Source organism: Procambarus clarkii, chromosome 40, assembly GCF_040958095.1.
Source record: "Procambarus clarkii isolate CNS0578487 chromosome 40, FALCON_Pclarkii_2.0, whole genome shotgun sequence".
In the NCBI taxonomy this organism is placed as follows: Eukaryota; Metazoa; Arthropoda; class Malacostraca; order Decapoda; family Cambaridae; genus Procambarus; species Procambarus clarkii.
This window is the reverse complement of record NC_091189.1, coordinates 36,899,921-36,922,636: the sequence shown is the minus strand read 5'-3', so window position 1 is coordinate 36,922,636 and position 22,716 is coordinate 36,899,921. Positions and strand designations below refer to the sequence as shown.

The 22,716-nt window shown below is 46.1% G+C and overlaps 1 protein-coding gene across 1 annotated transcript; it reads right to left on the bottom strand.

Moving 5' to 3' along the window:
* Positions 1-18,979: 18,979 nt before the first annotated feature.
* LOC138372888 (neurofilament heavy polypeptide-like) lies at positions 18,980-20,892 on the bottom strand. Its single transcript, XM_069338563.1, has 2 exons — positions 20,818-20,892; positions 18,980-20,095 (listed from the first exon to the last, which is right to left on the bottom strand). The coding sequence occupies exons 1-2, from the start codon at positions 20,890-20,892 to the stop codon at positions 18,980-18,982; spliced, it is 1,191 nt and encodes a 396-aa protein (XP_069194664.1).
* Positions 20,893-22,716: the final 1,824 nt, after the last annotated feature.

Below are 22,716 nucleotides of genomic sequence, written 5' to 3'. Positions count from 1 at the left end.
TCTACTAGGTAACTGTAGTTTGCCTCTACTAGGTAACAATAGTTTGCCTCTACTAGGTAACTGTAGTTTGCCTCTACTAGGTAACTGTAGTTTGCCTCTACTAGGTAACTGTAGTTTGCCTCTACTAGGTAACAATAGTTTGCCTCTACTAGGTAACTGTAGTTTGCCTCTACTAGGTAACAATAGTTTGCCTCTACTAGGTAACTGTAGTTTGCCTCTACTAGGTAACAATAGTTTGCCTCTACTAGGTAACAATAGTTTGCCTCTACTAGGTAACAATAGTTTGCCTCTACTAGGTAACAATAGTTTGCCTCTACTAGGTAACAGTAGTTTGCCTCTACTAGGTAACTGTAGTTTGCCTCTACTAGGTAACAACAGTTTGCCTTTACTAGGTAACAATAGTTTGCCTCTACTAGGTAACAGTAGTTTGCCTCTACTAGGTAACTGTAGTTTGCCTCTACTAGGTAACAACAGTTTGCCTCTACTAGGTAACAATAGTTTGCCTCTACTAGGTAACAATAGTTTGCCTCTACTAGGTAACAGTAGTTTGCCTCTACTAGGTAACTGTAGTTTGCCTCTACTAGGTAACAACAGTTTGCCTCTACTAGGTAACAATAGTTTGCCTCTACTAGGTAACAATAGTTTGCCTCTACTAGGTAGCAACAGTTTGCTTCTACTAGGTAACAATAGTTTGCCTCTACTAGGTAACAATAGTTTGCCTCTACTAGGTAACAGTAGTTTGCCTCTACTAGGTAACTGTTGTTGGCTCTACTAGGTAACAATAGTTTGCCTCTACTAGGTAACAATTGTTTGCCTCTACTAGGTAACTGTAGTTTGCCTCTACTAGGTAACAACAGTTTGCCTCTACTAGGTAACAATTGTTTGCCTCTACTAGGTAACTGTAGTTTGCCTCTACTAGGTAACAACAGTTTGCCTCTACTAGGTAACAATAGTTTACTAATTTCCCTGTACTAGGTAACTACAGTTAAGTAACTTCATCTAAAGATCGAAATAAACGACTGTTGGAACTGTGAACTGCCTTGTGTGGTAACTGTACCTGGGTGACGTAATAGTGACCTGACTGTCCCTTGACCTGTTGACCAAACGACCCTAATGTTCAGGGAGTCCTCCCTGAGTCAGGGATGTCAATACCTGAGAGTCCAGAGCCTTGTGCTCCATGTATTCCTCCTGTACCAGGAACACTAAGTAGTTTTACCATTATTGGAGATAAGGGCCAGGGACCTTTAACATCTAGGCACCTTCACACCGCCTCAGCGGTTTATTAACATGTAATTTCTCTTACCTCTCTCCCGGTTCCCTGATGCGGATATCTTAGTCTAATGTCTAGGTCAAAATCTCAAGCTGGTGGCAGTATTATGTTATCTTTAGTACTTCTTTCTTGCCCTGTTCACAGTTATCTTTATATGTTTATTATTTTTGTTTTTGTTTTTGATCTTTTGCTTCCATTGTCTATTAAACAAAGGGTTTGCTGTTCTTTTCTCTTCCACCTCCTTCGTGAGTGGTGTGGGGTACATAGGCACATTTCCGAGCAAGGAATTCCATTATCTCAGTTTCGCTCCTCTCTTCCATTTCTATTTCCACTGGATTTCATGAAGCGGTGGAAGTGGGAATGGTGGTGGGAATGGTGGTGGTGGTGATGGTAGTGGAGGTGGTGGTAGTGGAGGTGATGGTAGTGGAGGTGGTGGTAGTGGAGGTGGTGGTAGTGGTGGTGATGGTAGTGGTGGTGATGGTAGTGGAGGTGATGGTAGTGGTGGTGATGGTAGTGGAGGTGGTGGTAGTGGAAGTGGTGGTAGTGGTGGTGGTGGTAGTGGAGGTGGTGGTAGTGGTGGTGATGGTAGTGGAGGTAGGAGTGGTGGTGGTAGTAGTGACGGATGTTAATGGTGAGAGTGGTGGTGATGGTGAGAGTGGTGGTGATGGTGAGAGTGGTGGTGATGGTGAGAGTGGGGGTGATGAGAGTGGTGGTGATGACATCAGTGGTGGTGAAGGTGGTACTTACCCAAGAGGATACAAGGAGATGAGGTCTAACTCTCTATGCCTCGCCTTGTTCCATGTGTTGCCTTAGATGTTAAATATTTTGATATTCGAATTCTTTGTCGACTTGGCCTAAAGGTATTTCATTATGGTATTAAGGTACAGGGTAAAGTATTTCTTTACATTCCATCAGCTGATCTATTACCCTGAGTATCTTGTAAATAATGATTATATTCCCTCTGTTCCTTCTGTCCTCTAGGGACATAAGATTTAGTCCCCATTGTTCTATCCTTGTAGCATAGCCCTCTTAGTTCTGAACCAATATTGTTTTAAATCTTTGTACCTTTTCAATTTTCGTTTTATGTCAAAAAAGGTTCAGCTTCCCTGCATGTTAGTGCATTGGTCCAACAAATGTTATGTAGTTTGCCTTGAAAAAGTTCTAATTTAGGTTTGTAAATTATGTTCTTATATTTGTCAGCGTCACATATGCTGCTGATGCTATCCCGTTATTTGTACCTCCGGTGTTAGTGATGGATTTATATTCACACTCAACTCTTTCTCTCTCTCTTTCCGATTCCTGTAGTTCCCTTTCCCTTATGCGGAGATGTCTTCTGGTCTCCTCTCTCGCTTTCCCATCATCATAATCTTACACTTGTTGGGGTTGAATTCCAACAACATTTTGTTTCACTACTTCTGGGGTTTGTCAAGGTCCTCCTGTAACTTCCTGTAGTCCTCATTTCTTTTTACATTCCTCAACAGAATTCTGCTATCTGCTGACATAGACATGTCTGAGCTCACTCCCTCCTGTAGGTAGTTCACATAAATTAGAAACAGCAGCGGCCCCCAGGACCGAGCTCTGTGGGACCAATTTTTGTTACATTTCTCCAGCTTTAAACCTCTTCACTGAATGTGACTCTTTGCTTTCTGTCCTTCAGGTACTCCCTTACCCGGTTCAGTGTTTTCCCAAGTTATTCTTATCTGCTTCTTCCTTTTGCACACCAGTCTTTCATGAGGTAAAATGTTAAATGCGTTTTGACAGTAAGTAAAATGTAATCTACTGAGCCTTTCTCTTTCTGTCTTGTTTTGCTAACCTTGAGGTTATCTTGAGGTTATCTTAACCCTGTCAAAGAGCTCAATCAAGTTTTTTTTCATGTACAACTTTCCCTTTTTTAAATCCATGTTGACCTTACTTCACATAGTCAGTCCTCTCTAGATGCTCCATCATTCTCCACTTGATTACTTTCTCCAGCATTTTAAATGGAACTCTTGTAAATGACACCAGTTTGCAATTTAATGCATCCTTTCTGTCCTCTTTCTTTTTTTTAATATAAATACTATGTTTGTCTTTTTCCAGATTTCTACTAGAATTTCTGAGTAGCATTTTATTGATTTTTTTTTGATAATTAGTGACAGTATTTCTGTAGACTCTTTCAGCAGCCATGATGTGATTAGGTCTGGCACCATTGATTCTTTTACATCTAGTTCCTCAAGGTGTTTCCTTGCCTCTTTTGCACTGACTGCAAGGTCATCCATTACATGATGGATAATTTCTTATTACTTGATATCCTCGGAGAAGATTGCATTTTCTATAACACTTGCCAGTTTCATTTTTGTTATCATGATAATGTGTGATTATTCTTCTGCCACGCTTTCCTGTAACTCTGTCCATTTATTTGTAATTTCATCTACATTGTGTACATTACTTTTCTACTTCTCATCACAATTAGGCTGATTTTGTTTATCTAGAGAGGTGTTCATGTGGCTGCATTTTCCGTGCTTGATGGAGGCAGGGGAGGAGGGGGGGGTGATGACCAAGGGAACTATCAGGGGGAAAGCGCCAAGCCATTACGACTATATTGCACAGGGAAGGGATCAGGATAGGATTTGGGATGGGTCGGGGGGGAAGGAATGGTGCCCAACCACTTCGACGGTCGGGGATTGAACGCCGACCTGTACGAAGCGAGACCGTCCAGACCAAGTGGTTGGGTTGGAGTGATGACCAAGTCACTTGTTCCTACTCGTTCGTGTGTTTGGTTTGCCTTGTTAGGCTGGGCAGCCATACTATCTCTCTCTGTTCCTCCATTAAGCTGGTGAGCCTTATGTTCTATCCCTCTTTTGTCGGATTTACTTCTTCATGTGCACTGTTTGTGTTATTTTTATGGTTTCCTTGCATTACACATTTGCTTTTCATTTATAATTGTCTTTTCTGCCTCCCTATCCTCCTTAGACATATCCTGTCTAATAAAGTTACATGGTATTTTACCTAATTTCTCAGATATGTCCTTTCTGCCAGATTATAATTAACTGGCTTGCTTTTCATAAAAATTACTTTCATTGGACGATTTCGTTCTCTCTGAAATCTACTTAGCCTGTAGAAAAACACTATTTCCATGGTTTCATCTCCGGCTTGATTTTTTTATAATATTTTGGGGATTTTCTTTTCATCTTTCTCTTTCGCTTTCTCTCCTTATTTTCTACGTGTCTGGTTCTGGTAGGTTGCATGTTACCACCGATCTCTCCTCCAACTCGTGACTTATACATTTGATGACTTGGGAAGTTTTACAGCATCTAACACTGTTGCCTTAATTATCATCTTTCTCTATGAACCATATGGTGCTTCAGCAAAGGTTTTGTCCGAACTTACTCCCCCAAGCCTCAGATACATTCACTTCTTGTTTAATTGTCTTCTCTGTTATACTACTTACTCCCTTTGGTTGACTTCCTTTCCTTTCCCACCATTTTTATTCTGTTCTCTGACCCATTGAAACTTGCTTCCCACAGTTTTTCTACTTGGTTCAAGGTTGCAATACGGAGTTCGTCACTCCTGTCTTGTGTTGCATTTAGGTCTTCAATAAGCATCATTTTTGTTCTATCTTCTCATGTATTTCTTGAAGCTGTCTTCCCAGAAAAGCTACCTTTTCTTTGAATGCTCTTATCTCTTCCTCTCTTTACTTTCTCTCCTCTTCCACATTTTCCTGCATTGTCTCTCACTTTTTACTTTGTCTCTCACTAGTTCATTCGTGCATTAAGTTCTTGTAATCCACAAGTTAGGAGTGAATATTAGCTAGGGGAATCATCACTACAATGCTTAGCAAATGATGGATGGAAGTACATGTTAAGTATTCAGACGAACTGGTCACACATCGAGGTAAAGTCAAAAGTGTTTAGGACAGCACCTACCCATACGTATGTAGCAGCCAAGTTTCTAGGAAAAGGGAGATTTAAGGGTAATCAGATTATAACCTTCATGGGATGTGGGGTGTAATATTTGAAGCTATGAACGGCTGGAGTCAGTCTGGTGGTAGGAGAGGTTCTGGCTCGTCCTCTTGATCTCCTTCTGTGGCAGCAACGAAGTGAATTAGACAAATATGTGGGAACGTGATGTGATCTTGTTGGCCAAGTCAAGCCTGCAGGTGTGTGAGTATTGAATGTAAGACTAATTGGGTGTGTAGTGTTGTAGTGATGATTCGGTGTTAGGGGACTTAAGCGGAGGTTACGAGTATGGGTGGTGACTGGGGAGGTTTAGTGGGTTTATGGGTATGGTAAGCTGATTTAACCAGAGAGAGTAAGTTAATGTGTTATACATTGTCAGAGTCTATTTCATATAATGAAATGGGAAAACCCGACGGCCTTTAATGACCTTTCATATGTCCTCTCATTGTGATCCTTAACAATCCTAGCGGTACGCCTCAAGGGCCAGGTGTGGGGAATTGCATGATGGTAGTAACGGTTGCTGAGGCAAGGAGTTATAGTTGTGTAATAGCTGTGTTCAGAATGAACCTGGGTTCAGCGATCACGTTAGTGTTAATGTCAAAGTTACACTCTGCTAATTGCCTTCCTTGCTCCTCGCTCATACGATTCTTTAATGATCTTTTCCATATGACTGGGTTTATTTCCTTAGGCTGCTCATGTTATATTTCTCTCCTGGTTGTTCTTACAACACTATAGTAACACAACATGTTGTACTCACTAGGTGAGTCCAACAGGTACTTTAGTGTAGTATGGATCCCATTACATTTACAGGACGACTCAACTCCCTCAGTATATGACACTGCTGGGCCCTGGTGTGTAGCTCCTGTGGTGAGATATCCTGCCATGGCAGCGGCAGCTGGCGGCAGACGTCGCTATGAGGTGGGGGAGGGACGGGTGAGTTGTGAGGGAGCGAGGCTCACAGATGGCTGGGGGGAAGGGTAGGTGGACTGCGGGCCAATCCATCTCTTAGTATATTCTACGGTGTTAGAGTCCATGCACTAGTTGTCTATATTATACTACTTTACTCCCTTTCTGTTTTTGCTGTTCACCTATCACCCATGTTACTTAATAATTGTCATATAGGCTCTTGTTACAATTCTGTCTCGTTTTCGTTATCATAATCCGCTTTAAAATCCCATAAAATCCACTAAAATGCGCTAAAAAACAATGTTTTTTGTTATTAAATTTTCACCTTGTTTCCGGGAGCTCTTTGTTACACTTAACTATGATTTTTAACCAGTCTGGGGAAGGTAATCCATGTTAAATGAATATTAATGCCCCGTGGGGGTTGTTGGGAGGGTCACTATGACTCGACAACTTGTGACCTGCAACTTGATAGTTGTGGTGGTGGTAATAGTGGTAGTTGTGGTGGCTGTGGTGGTGGTAGTTGTGGTAGTGGTAGTAGTGGTGGTAGTGGTGGTAGGGGGTGGTGGTAGTGGTGGTAGGGGGTGGTGGTAGTGGTGGTAGGGGGTGGTGGTAATGGTGGACGAGAAAATAACACTCATTATAATTAAGTGTCATAATGTTCAGTTGCATAAGCCAGGTTTCGAATAGTCCTTAAATTTGTTCTTTTATATTGCATGTCTATCAAATAATGTCTTTTACTGAATTTGTAATAATAGAGTAGTTTCATATTATATTATTAATATGGAATGATCCGATAATATTTGCAATTCTGCGGTAAATTCAGGTCTGTTATATTTAGTTGAAGGAAGATGAGATTGTTTTAACTCTCGTGGGGAGAGGGCAGCCAAGGTGTGTGGACAGGAATGGTTGTGGAAACTTTCCACCACAATTATAGCAAGACATGTCTGAGTACATGGTTGATGAAAGGACATGGGCCAGGCATGGCTATTTATAAAATACGCCAAGCTCTCTGGAGACAGAGAGAGTGTCAAGTCAGCATAATACGACCATTTTGTGATCTACATATCCGAAGACGGCCTCCTTAATGAATCCATATCAGGATATGCAATTACTTTTAACAGCTATAAGCATACCATGTTAATACTTCAAAATAAATACATATACTTTAAGAAATATTTGCTTAACCAAATACATTTGGTTAACGATAGTATAATTGGATCATTAAAAGAGGCAACGATACTCGCCTCGGTGTGGATCGCATGTGTGTCCAGACGTTGACGCTTTAATAAACAAGACGCCACCACCTCATGAGGACTCTCCATGGTTGGGAGTCGACTGCTAGCAGCCGTGGAGTGAGGACGTTTCTCGACCCTCCGTGGCTGTTGGAGTTTGCTGTTTTGGTCGCCAGGTGGTGTGGGCGTCCCTGCCCTACCAGTTTTGTTGCCTGCCTGGCTGCGTTGACGTGGCAGTTCTGACATGGGGGGCCGTCTTCCTCCTGTTCAGCGTGTGAACTCCGTGGGCCTGGAGTTCACTTGTAAGGCTGGTTATCCGACCATCGAGATGGTGATGTGTGACATGCTTCGTGTCCCGGTGGAAGCTGTTTACGGTGTGGAGCTAGTTACAGCCCATCGGGTTGTTATTAAGTTCGTGGGGGAGGACGAGTACCGAGACTTCCTCCGTCGGTATGGGGGGCGTACGTTGCCGTTGCCAGACGATGCCGGCTCTGTAGCGATTTCGGACCGCAGTGGTGCCCTGACTTATGTCAGTATCCATGGTGCGCCCCTGGAATTCCCTGATGACCTCCTCTGGCGTTACTTCGGGGTTTTGGTACTGTTGTCAGCGTGCGAGTGAACACGCTCTCCTCGGGGCGGTATGCTGGGAGGCGTACAAACATTCGCACGTTGGGGATGCGCCTGCGGTCGGATATACCTTCTTCTGTCCGGCTTATGGGGTACTACGTCCGGGTGTTTTATGCCCGGCAGCCTCGTACCTGTTTCCGGTGTGGCCTGTTGGGGCATCAGGCTGCCGGGTGCTCTGCGGCCCCTGCTGCTCCTGTCAACTTGTTCCGCGACGAGGATTTCCCGCCGCTCCCTCTGGAGGCGGTCTCCGGTGATGTTGATGAGGTGGTGCGCGTCCCATCTGCTGCTGCAGCTTCCCCGGCGGCGCCTGCCGTTCCTCTGGTTGTTGCCGTCCCTCCTCCGGTTCTTGAGGTACCGTCGGTTGGTCTGCCTGATCCTGTCTCTGTTCCAGCTGCTCCCGTGGGCCTTCCTGGAGCCCCCTGTGGGACGTCGCTGTCTTCTCCCTCGTCTTCTGATGCTGCGCCTGGCCCTGTGTCCGTGACTCGGGTCCCGGATGTGCTGGGTGCTGGGGTGGCTGCGGAGCCTCCTGCTGTGTGTGGCCCGGTTCCCCCTGTGATAGAGGCTGCTGCCGTCCTGGCGTCGGTTCCTTCGGCTCGTGGTACCCGTGTTTCTGGGTCACTTACCGGCTCGGACGATATCCGGCCGGTGCCCAAACGTTCCCGGCGTTCGTCTTCTTCCTGGGCTGACGTTGGTGACTTCAGTGACTGTGGGGCTTCGGGTGTTGACAGTGTGGATACGGATGCGTCGATGTCTCCGCGGTTCGTGGTGGCGGAGGTCCATGTGCCTGCCGGTGCTGGTGCCTGTGTCTCGGACGTGCCTTCGGTTCTTTCTCCGCCGGGGGACTCTCCACAGTGGGGGGTGGTGGCTTCCGCTGCCAGGGATGGTGTGGACTCTGGTGCTGGGCGTGGCCTGGTGGTGACGTTACGGAAGGATGCGCGCCGTCCGGGTTCCCTGCTGTCGTCTGGTGGTGTGCCTGGGGCCGCGGGTACCCCTGTGGTGCGGGTGCGCGTTGGGGCCCTAGGGGACGTGTTGCCGGCGTCTGTGATGCCACCGGGTCACTGGTCGAAGATTGCCGAGTTACTGCTGTGTGACGGACCGGAGTGCTTTCGTGGGGGGCAAGTTCCCTTCCTGTGGGGGCGGGTGGCGACTTCTCGCCTCATGAGTTCTACCATCTGGGTCCCCAGTTTGCAGGTGTTTGTTGCCCCGGTTCCGGATGTTATGGCGTCCCCGGTGGATGGACGAGACCCTTGGCAATGGGTGCTCTGGGAGGCGTTCAATGTAAGATACCCGCGGGCCAAGTTCCCGGGCAAGTATGTGCTCTGATTTCTTGTGTATTTGCTCTATGACATGCTGTGTGCCCTTCTGGCTGTTTGTTTGCCCTGTTCTATTCTGTGCTTCTGCCTCTCCCTTTGTGCGTAGCTTTGCCGTGTGGCATATTAGTTTCTAGTGCTTGGCGTCACTCGTTTCGCGTTTTGGCTAAGCATTTCGCCTTTCCTGGCTGTGCGATTCGCCCTTCACGGGTACGCCGGGGCGCATCCGATCCCACGATCGTCGTCGCCCCTAACTCAACAACAACAACAACAACTCTCCATGGTTGGGACTCCTGTTTCATCCTTGACGACGATCGGACGTCTGGACACCTCCTCCGCCTGGGAGCCGCCTGATCACGTTCTGTTTTCGCTTTTTGGCTTTGCTACTGTCGTTTGGCATCCCTCTTCAACGGTCCAGTTGTACGACGCCTGGCGCACATATCGCCTTGGGTCACGGGATTGTTGTTCGGGGGCCGGCTTGGCCGAGAGGTGCCGGGGGTTGGCGGGTCTTGGTGGGCTCCTGGTGTGCCCTCAGTCGTAGTGGGCGGCTGGCTTCTGCTCTGCCGGAGGGCACTGGAGGACTTTTGCGTTTTAGTTGGGGCAGAGTTTTTGGTTTTGCTACCTGGTGTTCTCTGTGTGGGGCGGGGCCGGTGCTTGTCACCCTGAGGGACTCCTCGGGCTCCCCAATCATCTGCTTGTCTGCGTTTCTTTGCCACATTATGGATTCATAATGAATCTTTGGATTCATTAAGGAGGCCGTCTTCGGATGTGTAGATCACAAAATGGTCATATTATGCTGACTTTGGGGAGCCGGTCGGCCGAGCGGGACTTGTGATCCTGGGTTCAATCCCAGGCGCCGGCGAGAAGCAATGGGCAGAGTTTCTTTCACCCTATGCCCCTGTTACCTAGCAGTAAAATAGGTACCTGGGTGTTAGTCAGCTGTCACAGGCTGCTTCCTGGGGGGTGGAGGTCTGGTCGAGGACCGGGTCGCAGGGACACTAAAAGCCCCGAAATCATCTCAAGATAACCACATGGGTTATTAGTTTCCAGTGATTGGCGTCACATGTTTCGCGATTAACCTTGGCGTTTCACCTTTCCTGGCATCGCGATTAACCCTTACCGGGTACGCTGGGGCGCATCCGATCCCACGATCGACGTCGCCCCTAAATCAACAACAACAAAAACTCTCCATGGTTGTACAAGCTTAGTTTTAGCCGTTTATCTTCCGTGAACCCCTTAGCGGGTAGTATAAAACTACACATATATGTGTATTAACACATTTGGTGTTGGTTTTGGTTGTAATGAGGGTGGTGGAGGTGGTGTTGATTTTGGTGGTATTGATGGTAGTTTTGGTGGTATTGATGGTGGCGGTTTTTGTGGTATTGATGGTGGCGTTGGTGGTTTTGGTGAGGGTTAAAAAAATATTTATCTCCAGATTTGTCTCCCTCAGTGCCATTTGTCTTCTATTATTTTCGCTTTTCCTCGTGATTCGCTTTCTCATCTCCCTTTCTCCTCAAGTTCCCTCCCTCATCATTCCTCACCCTCTCTCCTTCATTCTCTCTCCCTCACCCTCTCTCCCTTAAATTATTGTCAAATGAACATATGAAGTAAATAAATATAAAAAAGTATGAATTTCTAATGATATTAGGTAGAAGTATGGATTAATTAGTAGGTAAATAATTATCAAAAGAAGGCACCAAACCAGTAAGGCTATGTAGCACCATCAAATGTGCGGAATAATCAGAGGGCGCTAAATATCACTAAGAATGCCAATATGAGAACAGAAACGCATAAGGTGAACGATATCAAAAGTATCCGATTCACCAAGAATTCTATTGAGGGACAAGTGACCACGAGGGACGGTCGGGGAAGCAAGACACACGCTCGTCCTGTAAGTCAGGACATTCAACAAGGATATGCACAACTGTGAGAGGGACCATGCAGTTTGGACAATAAGGAGCAGGGGGCGCTCCACTAAGTGACCGTAAGTTAAGTGTGTATGGCCAATACGCAACCATGCCAGAGCCGTTTCCCACCGGCGTTACGGTGGTAGGAGGAATGCCACTGGGACACTACTCTTAACAGCACTCAGTTTGTTACCAGTAACAAACGACCAACAACCCTGCCAACGGGCAAGGATGAAGGAATGATTAACAGGGTAAAAGTAGGAATAAAGAATACTTTTATAGGAGATGGGAAACTCCACCGTCTTAAATCTACTGGAGATAAGAAACAGCCAATGTTGAATCTCGACTACCACCGGATGGACTGGATTAAAGGACTCCCGAGCCACGAGGGGCACTGCGAGAGTCAACTACAACCATAAAGAAGGATTGACAGCGATAAAGCAGGAGACGAAGAGCATAGAGAATAGCATAAAGTTCTGCCGTGAAGATGCTAGTCTCCGGAGGAAGGCGACACTTATTGGTGTGGTCAGGAAAAACGACAGAGTAGCCTTTATCGACCGCAGACTTAGACCCATCGGTGAAGATGGAAATGGAGCGGGAATTGTGAAGAAAAGTGCTCAAGGAAAAGGCGTTTCAGAAGTAGGAGGGGTAAAAACTTTAGTGATGCGGGTCAGGGATTTACAAAATTTAGGAAGGGGGACCCTCCACGGGGGCAAAGACGGAATAACACGAGGAGAAATATTGGTAATACGAAGCGAAAGAGAATTTTGCAGGCGAGACAACCGGACAGAAAGAGGGAGATGGTGAAAGGGAACAAGGACTACAGAAGAGGTAAAAGTCAAAGCACGACACAGGCGAGAGTGAGGGTGTTGTAAGGACCGCACAAGGTAGTGAAGACAGTAGCGATCACGGCGGTCCTGGAGAGACAGGAAGCCAGTGTCAACATACAAGCTGAGACGGGAGTCGGACGAAAGGCCTCACAGCTGAGGAGCAACCCAGTATGGTGCAGAGTATTAAGATGGCGAAGAGTAGAAGGAGAAGCACACGAGTAAGCAGGGCAACCATAATTGAGTTTAGACAGTACAAGAGTTAAACATTTATCTTTAGGATACTCTCCAACGAGGTGTGGGGGAGGGGTTAAGAGAGGGTATTTTTTGGTTGGTGGGGAAGGGGACAAAGTGGTTGGGAGGGTTAGTAAGGACGAACTCTGGAGAGTTGAAAGTTGTAGGTCAGCAAGGTTGAGGTGGAGGGTTGGAGGGAAGGAGGGGGTTGTTTACAATGTCAATGATGGTGATGATTAATTTCGGGGAGATAGTGCATGGAGCCGTCTCCCCTCTCCCTTCTGCCCCCCTCTTCCTTTCCTCCTCTGTCTACCTCGTCAATCTCCCTTTCCCCTCACTCTCTCCCTGTTGCTCTTCCTCCCAAAAACAGACAAGACAATTAATATTAAACGTAAGTCAGTAATAGGAAGATATAAAATGATTGATTGATAAATCATTTCTCTGACACTGTCATAACGATTCGGCGGCCACAACCAACACTACTAAATGGAATTATAACCTATAACATAACAGCGAGAGAGAGAGAGAGAGATAGAGAGAGAGAGAGAGAGAGAGAGAGAGAGAGAGAGAGAGAGAGAGAGAGAGAGAGAGAGAGAGAGAGAGAGAGAGAGAGAGAAAATATATTAGTCCTGAAATCTTAAAAGCGGCCAAGGTTAGCACAACTGTGACGTCACAGCGAACTAGGCAATTTCGGGAAACACTTCCAAGGTGAGAGACGGAGGGAACGGGAGAAGAGCCAGAGTAAATGAGAAGAGGATAGAAAATTAGAAGAGAAAAGAAGAGAGAGTGAGAGAGAGAGAAGATAACTAAAGAAGTAATGGAGAAGAGGAAGTGAGGCTTCCAGAGGAATAGTCATGTAGAAAATAGAGGAATAATAGCAGATATGAAGGGTCCGGGGAAGACACTATCGAGCCGGTGAAAGATGGTACACTTCCCTCTGATGCTGGCGTCTGCTGGAGGGAACCAGGAGATGTACTGGCCGTTCAGGCTGCTGGAGGACGACATATTGAAGATTTTCATTCCAGAGATCCTGTAACAAACTAGAGGCATCATCAGACACCGTCTCCGTCTCAAGGTAGCCCAGTAAAGGAGGACCGCCACCCAAGTCTGTGACTCCAAACTGCTGAGTCCAGCGGACAACCTCATTTTTATTGGACGAAAACCAAGTGACCGAAGTTGGGAATCCGTAATTGCCAGAATTCGTCTTGGACACAAGTACCCATGGAGAGTCCGCATGGAAATAACAGCTGAGCAGCGAAACTGCACAATTTTCATCATGAGTGAAGGACGCCGTCTGGACCACTAGCTGAGAGAGTGTGTTCATCCACGAGATAGTTGTTATGTGCTTGGTATAATAAAGGCCAAGCACTTTCCGTCAACTATAGATACTGCCCTTAAGGGTTCCCACGGTAGTACGAGCAAGATAACCTAAACTTGAGGCTTGTAAGATGTCAATTCCCTTGTTTGTCACTTTGCTTACTCGAGACAGTTAGGCAAGTACCAGCAACCTGTCCTCTTACAAAGACCGTCGCTTTTAGATTGTATCCGTTACTTAAGGCCAAAAATTGTCGTACTAAAATGGAAGCGGCTGGCGAAAAGGAACGTACTGTCCCGTTTTCTGTTTTGGGTCCTCTGGTAGGTTAGGAGAGGACACTTTAAATTGTCCGTTTTCTTGAAGTTGGGAAATCTTAAGAGGACGGGCTGCTTGTAACAGGATGAACAACAAAGCTGCGTCTGGGTACAAATGACAGGATGAACACCAGAGCTGCGTCTGGGTACAAATGACAGGATGAACACCAGAGCTGCGTCTGGGTACAAGTGACAGAATGAACAACAGAGCTGCGTCTGAGTACAAGTGACAGGATGAACAACAGAGCAGCGTCTGGGTACAAGTGACAGGATGAACAACAGAGCTGCGTCTGAGTACAAGTGACAGGATGAACAACAGAGCTGCGTCTGAGTACAAGTGACAGGATGAACAACAGAGCTGCGTCTGGGTACAAGTGACAGGATGAACAACAGAGCTGCGTCTGAGTACAAGTGACAGGATGAACAACAGAGCTGCGTCTGGGTACAAGTGACAGGATGAACAACAGAGCTGCGTCTGGGTACAAGTGACAGGATGAACAACAGAGCTGCGTCTGGGTACAAGTGACAGGATGAACAACAGAGCTGCGTCTAGGTACAAATGACAGGATGAACAACAGAGCTGCGTCTGGGTACAAGTGACAGGATGAACAACAGAGCTGCGTCTGGGTACAAGTGACAGGATGAACAACAGAGCTGCGTCTGGGTACAAGTAACAGCATGAACAACAGAGCTGCGTCTGGGTACAAGTAACAGGATGAACAACTTGAGGAGTGGTATTGAACAAGCTTGCTGTGGGGGTGTTCACTCAAGATGAGAGACACTGCCCAGCACTCCTGCTCTCAGGAGCAACACTTGCAAAAATAAGAGGAAGAGAGATGTGTTGTCGATGATAGAGGACGAGGGGAGCAGAGAAAGAAAGAGAGAGAGAGAGAGAGAGAGAGAGAGAGAGAGAGAGAGAGAGAGAGAGAGAGAGAGAGAGAGAGAGAGAGAGAGAGAGAGAGAGAGAGAGAGAGAAAGAGAGAGAGAGAGAGAGAGAGAGAGAGAGAGAGAGAGAGAGAGATAACGAAGGCAGAGGGGAGTAACAGACAAATCAGAAGATGAGAGAGGAGAGTGGGAGGAAGAAGGTATAGGGAACAAGAGGTTGAGATAAAACGAGACGTGGAAGAGAATGAAGATATATGAATGGATTACGAGAGAGAGAGAGAGCAAGGGGAGAGGGAAATAAGGAGATAGGAGAACGAGGGAGGAGAGCGCTTTAAAGCAGTAGTGAAATATGAGACGAAGAGGAGAGTCCGGTGCAGCTTGCCGGGCAGTGTAGGGGAGAGAGAGGGAGTGAACGAGAGACAGAGAGAGACAGAGAGAGACAGAGAGAGATAGAGAGAGACAGAGAGAGACAGAGAGAGACAGAGAGAGATAGAGAGAGACAGAGAGAGACAGAGAGAGACAGAGAGAGATAGAGAGAGAGAGAGAGAGAGAGAGAGAGAGAGAGAGAGAGAGAGAGAGAGAGAGAGAGAGAGAGAGAGAGAGAGAGAGAGAGAGAGAGAAAGAGAGAGAGAGAGAGAGAGAGAGAGAGAGAGATAACGAAGGCAGAGGGGAGTAACAGACAAATCAGAAGATGAGAGAGGAGAGTGGGAGGAAGAAGGTATAGGGAACAAGAGGTTCAGATAAAACGAGACGTGGAAGAGAATGAAGATATATGAATGGATTACGAGAGAGAGAGAGAGCAAGGGGAGAGGGAAATAAGGAGATAGGAGAACGAGGGAGGAGAGCGCTTTAAAGCAGTAGTGAAATATGAGACGAAGAGGAGAGTCCGGTGCAGCTTGCCGGGCAGTGTAGGGGAGAGAGAGGCAGTGAACGAGAGACAGAGAGAGACAGAGAGAGACAGAGAGAGATAGAGAGAGACAGAGAGAGACAGAGAGAGCATAATAAAACAATACAAAAGAGGCAAGAACCCAAACTCCGAGGCTCTCTATAGCAGTAGTTTCCTGCAGAGATAAATATTATCTGTACCTAGACCACATGAGCAGTGCTCCCTGATTGGTCATTAGTATCACTCTACCTAACAGTAATATATAAATTACCTTGAATGGTCATTAGGATGACATTCTAATTAATTGTAATATATTAATTCTGAAGGGCGGTGCCCACCAGCGTGGCCTTCCTTAACACAACAGGGATATGGCGACAGGATAACAGCTGGGATATGGCGACAGTATAACAGTTGGGATATGGCGACAGTATAACAGTTGGGATATGGCGACAGGATAACAGCTGGGATATGGCGACAGGATAACAGCTGGGATATGGCGACAGTATAACAGTTGGGATATGGCGACTGGATAACAGTTGGGATATGGCGACAGGATAACAGTTGGGATATGGCGACTGGATAACAGTTGGGATATGGCGACAGGATAACAGTTGGGATATGGCGACAGGATAACAGTTGGGATATGACAACAGCTGGGATATGGCAACATGATAACAGCTGGGATATGGCAACATGATAACAGCTGGGATATGGCAACATGATAACAGGTGGGATATGGCAACATGATAACAGCTGGGATATGGCAACATGATAACAGCTGGGATATGGCGACAGGATAACAGCTGGGATATGGCAACATGATAACAGCTGGGATATGGCAACATGATAACAGCTGGGATATGGCAACATGATAACAGCTGGGATATGGCAACATGATAACAGGTGGGATATGGCGAAAGGATAACAGTTGGGATAAGGGGACTGGATAACAGTTGGGATAAGCGGACTGGAAAACAGTTGGGATATGGCGACAGGATAACAGTTGGGATATGGCGACTGGATGACAGTTGGGATATGACAACAGGATAACAGTTGGGATATGACGACTGGATGACAGTTGAGATATGGCGACAGGATAACAGTTGGGATATGACAGGATAACAGTTGAGATATGACAGGATAACAGTTGGGATATGACAGGATAACAGTTGGGATATGACAGGATAGCAGTTGGGATATATGACAGGATAAGAGCTGGGATATGACAGGATAACAATTGGGATATTGCAACAGGATAACAGTTGGGATATGACAGGATAACAGTTGGGATATGGCGACAGGATAACAGTTTGGAAATAGCGACAGGATATGAGCTGGGATATGACAACAGAATAACAGCTGGGATATGGCGACAGGATAACAGTTGGGATATGACGACAGGATAACAGCTGGGATATGGCGACAGGATAACAGTTGGGATGACAGGATAACAGTTGGGATATGACAGGATAACAGCTGGGATATGACAACAGGATAACAGCTAAGATATGACAACAGGATAACAGCTGGGATATGATAACAGTTGGGATATGACAACAGGATAACAGCTGGGATATGAAAATAGGATAACAGCTGGAATATGGCAACAGGATAACAGTTGGGATATGGCGACAGGATAACAGCTGGAATATGGCAACAAGATTACAGTTGGGATATGACATGATGACAGTTGGGATATAAGTCCGGAGTGAAGGAGCCGTAGGGGAGACCATCGGGGATCGAACGTCGACCTTGCATGATATTTTACTTATATCCCAGTTCCAGGATATGGAACTAGGATACAAGGACAAAGAGAAGTAAGGGTGCCCAACCACTTTAGACGATCGAGGATGGAACACAGCCCTTACTAGAAGCAAGGACAATGGGGTGAAATATGAGAACGTGGTTCGAGATATTGGTCTTCAGTGTTGTTGAATTCGAAGAGATGGCGTTAGACGTTGAATTCAAAGAGATGACGATAGATGTTAAATTCAAAATGTTTTTGATGTTAAATTGAAAGAATAAAAATTGTGTTGAATTCAAAGTATATGAGATGTTGATGAATACAAAGCGTCAGTGATGTTTTTTCAATTTAAAGGTCCTTGTAGTTGAGTTTAAAGGACCAATTATATTATTGGATTACTTTTTAATTCAATGAGTCAGTGTTGTCTATAGAACTCGAAGGGTTGTGTTATTGTTAAACTGAAAGGCTCTGTACTGTTGTTGAATTATAAGGCTCAGTGCTATCGCGAATTCATTTGAACGACTTTGTATCTTTCTTTATATTTTATATCTTCCTGCGTGGCTAAGTTTACTGCCCTTTTATATATCTCATAATTAATTATGTCCATCGTGGATTTATGCGTTCTCCAGAGGATCCGATTGGTTATCATTACTTGTTTTACTGTGTTATCTATCTAGTTATCTTTATTTTATTTTCCTACTGACACATAATTTTGAACGAGTTTAGTGATGACCTTGAACATTTCCCATGATGCTTCCATGCCATGGTCACCTATAAGCTCCCTCCAGCAGTGTTCTGCAGGTCCTCTCTCATTCCTTGATAATCCTCTTGAGGGTAATCCAGAAGAATCCTCATCCTGCCCTTTATATGGGTTTCTATAGTGGTAATCCATCTTAGAATATTGTGATCACACGAAGGGGTGAGCTTTTCCCCTTCCTGAATTTGTTCTATCATGACCTCTTATAATGCTAGCACAAGATCTAGAATGCTGCTACCTCGTGTGGGCGCTGCCACATGCTGTGTTACTTGTACAGTACTCCTTTTGAATTTGAATTTGAAGGAGTACTGTACCAGGTCTATAAACTGTTCTCATTCTGCTTGTGATGTTAGATTTACCCAGTTTATGGTCTCGTGGTTAAAGTTCCCCATTATTAGGGGTTAGGTTCCTCATGCCGCCCTGATCACATTATGCACATAGCAACTTTCTCTGCGGCTGCTGTGTCAGCCCTCTACTACACTCCCAATTCCAGTATGTTGCACCATATGTTGCACCATATGTTGCCCCAGATGTTGCACCAGATGTTGCACCATATAAATTCTGAAGATCCCCTGGTGTTTAAAATTCCTCATTGTTGGTTGAATTTATGTCCTGTTTTACATACCGCATTATCCCACCTGCTGTTTTTGTTTTGTATTTTCTGAATACCAGGAAGATAAAATGGTTTCATGTTCCTGGTATTTCATCTTCCTGGATGGTATCCAGGAAGATGAAATGTCCCATCAATAATGTCCTCTCGGCCCCGTGTTCCACTGATGCCAGTGACGCCGAGAATCTCAGCCTCAGCGTATGCACACAAGGCCTCAAATTTATTTACTACACTTCTGACATTTGTGTAGAAGCCACTTAAACTGGTGAAGTTGTTTCTGGGGCTGAGAGACTGTTCCTGGGGGCTGAGACTTTTCCTGGGGGCTGAGAGACTGTTCCTGGGGCTGAGAGACGGTTCCTGGGGGCTGAGACTTTTCCTGGGGGCTGAGAGACTGTTCCTGGGGGCTGAGAGACTGTTCCTTGGGGCTGAGAGACTGTTCCTTGGGGCTGAGAGACTGTTCCTTGGGGCTGAGAGACTGTTCCTGGGGGCTGAGAGACTGTTCCTGGGGGATGAGAGACTGTTCCTGGTGGCTGAGAGACTGTTCCTGGGGGCTGAGAGACTTTTCCTGGGGGCTGAGAGACTGTTCCTGGCGGCTGAGAGACTGTTCCGGGGGCTGAGAGACTGTTCCTTGGGGCTGAGAGACTGTTCCTGGGGGCTGAGAGACTGTTCCTGGGGGCTGAGAGACTGTTCCTGGCGGCTGAGAGACTGTTCTGGGGGCTGAGAGACTGTTCCTTGGGGCTGAGAGACTGTTCCTGGGGGCTGAGAGACTGTTCCTGGAGGCTGAGAGACTGTTCCTGGAGGCTGAGAGACTGTTCCTGGGGCTGAGAGACTGTTCCTTGGGGCTGAGAGACTGTTCATGGGGGCTGAGAGACTGTTCCTGGGGGCTGAGAGACTGTTCCGGGGGCTGAGAGACTGTTCCTTGGGGCTGAGAGACTGTTCCTGGGGGCTGAGAGACTGTTCCTGGGGGCTGAGAGACTGTTCCTGGCGGCTGAGAGACTGTTCCGGGGGCTGAGAGACTGTTCCTTGGGCTGAGAGACTGTTCCTGGAGGCTGAGAGACTGTTTCTTGGGGCTGAGAGATTGTTCCTGGGGGCTGAGAGACTGTTCCTGGGGGCTGAGAGACTGTTCCTGGTGGCTGAGAGACTGTTCCTGGGGGCTGAGAGACTGTTCCTGGTGGCTGAGAGACTGTTCCTGGGGGCTGAGAGACTGTTCCTGGGGGCTGAGAGACTGTTCCTGAGAGCTGAGAGACTGTTCCTGGGGGCTGAGAGACTGTTCCTGGTGGCCGAGAGACTGTTCCTGGGAGCTGAGAGACTGTTCCTGAGGGCTGAGAGACTGTTCCTGGGGGTCTGAGAGACTGTTCCTAGGGGCTGAGACTTTTCCTGGGGGCTGAGAGACTGTTCCTGGAGGCTGAGAGACTGTTCCTTGGGGCTGAGAGACTGTTCCTGGGGGCTGAGAGACTGTTCCTGGAGCTGAGAGACTGTTCCTTGGGGCTGAGAGACTGTTCCTGGGGGCTGAGAGACTGTTCCTGGGGCTGAGAGACTGTTCCTGGGGGCTGAGACTGTTCCTGAGAGCTGAGAGACTGTTCCTGGGGGCTGAGCGACTGTTCCTGGTGGCTCAGAGACTGTTCCTGGGAGCTGAGAGACTGTTCCTGGGAGCTGAGAGACTGTGCCTAGGGGCTGAGAGACTGTGCCAGGATTCTGCCCCTTACTGTTCCGATCATTGTGGGTCTGGTCTTGCTATCCCAGATATATGGTGTGGGTTCTACCTGGCAGTGTGAAGGACTGCGTCTTCCCCTCCATCTACTGTCATCATCACTACCTGCCTCAAGCCTCATGTTTAGTCTTCAGTCTATGTACTGTTCTGTGTTTCGTAACTCCTATACGATTTAGTGATTGTTTTAAGTCCATACATTGTTTTATCAATTCCTTCTGATCGTCATATATATTTTTTTTTTATTTTTCAACAATTATTTAATTATTTTGTCTTTAATTTTTCACATTTCTACCTCATTATTCCCATCATTTATACCTTGTTATTCTCCCTATTAGTCCTGCGTTTACCGAGTTTATCACTGCATGTAAGGCAGTAGAAGTGAAAGTGATCTTTGCCATCAGCTTCCTCCTGATTGTTGGCATCGCGTGAGGAGAATGTTATCTTTAAGACAACTACTGGGGACCACCCGCCGGCACTTGCCACATGTGATCAATAATATTGTGGTGGGTCGTAGAGGACACACTTATAGTAGCCACATTGATCATACCTTCTCGACGCTGCTCCAAGTGGCTTTATTTATTTAACACAATGATATGTAGTGTATCTTTATTTATTTATTTATTTATAGTGATAGTATGAGTTCATTCTGGAGGCAAATTCCGTAGAGTTGTTAGTGTTTGCCATCAGCTGGTCCGGGGGGGGTTAGGGGGGGGGGGGGTTAGGGGGGGGGTAATTAAGCGAAAAAATTTATATTATTCTTATCTTATAGTGTTGTTCGTTGCAGTAATAGCAAGTTCGTATCTAGCAGATTATAGAGGTTAAATGCTGCAGTAAGCTAGTTCATATGGCTGTAAGATACAGCGTGTTAATTGTGGTTTGTTTTGTAGAGTTGTGGGTGGTCTCCTGTGTGGCACTCCGTCAGGCACCCTTGTTCTGTTCATGCTGAACACTTAACACACTGAACACTTAACATACTGAACACTTAACATATTGAACACTTAACACACTGAACACTTAACATACTGAGCAGTTAACATACTGAACACTTAACATATTGAGCACTTAACACACTGAACACTTAACATATTTAACACTTAACATACTGAACACTTAACACACTGAACACTTAACATACTGAGCAGTTAACATACTGAACAGTTAACATACTGAACACTTAACATACTGAACACTTAACATACTGAGCAGTTAACATACTGAACACTTAACATATTGAACACTTAACATACTGAACACTTAACATATTTAACACTTAACATACTGAACACTTAACACACTGAACACTTAACATACTGAGCAGTTAACATACTGAACACTTAACACACTGAACACTTAACATACTGAGCAGTTAACATACTGAACACTTAACATACTGAACACTTAACATACTGAACAGTTAACATACTGAACACTTAACATACTGAACACTTAACATATTGAACAGTTAACATACTGAACAGTTAACATACTGAACAGTTAACATACTGAACAGTTAACATACTGAACACTTAACATACTGAACAGTTAACATATATAAGCAACACTGGGTACAGTGTTGCCTCTCATAGAGCACTACTCTGGGTACAGTGTTGCCTCTCATAGAGCACTACTCTGGGTACAGTGTTGCCTCTCATAGAGCACTACTCTGGGTACAGTGTTGCCTCTCATAGAGCACTACTCTGGGTACAGTGTTGCCTCTCATAGAGCACTACTCTGGGTACAGTGTTGCCTCTCATAGAGCACTACTCTGGGTACAGTGTTGCCTCTCATAGAGCACTACGCTGGGTACAGTGTTGCCTCTCATAGAGCACTACTCTGGGTACAGTGTTGCCTCTCATAGAGCACTACTCTGGGTACAGTGTTGCCTCTCATAGAGCACTACTCTGGGTACAGTGTTGCCTCTCATAGAGCACTACTCTGGGTACAGTGTTGCCTCTCATAGAGCACTACTCTGGGTACAGTGTTGCCTCTCATAGAGCACTACTCTGGGTACAGTGTTGCCTCTCATAGAGCACTACTCTGGGTACAGTGTTGCCTCTCATAGAGCACTACTCTGGGTACAGTGTTGCCTCTCATAGAGCACTACTCTGGGTACAGTGTTGCCTCTCATAGAGCACTACTCTGGGTACAGTGTTGCCTCTCATAGAGCACTACTCTGGGTACAGTGTTGCCTCTCATAGAGCACTACTCTGGGTACAGTGTTGCCTCTCATAGAGCACTACTCTGGG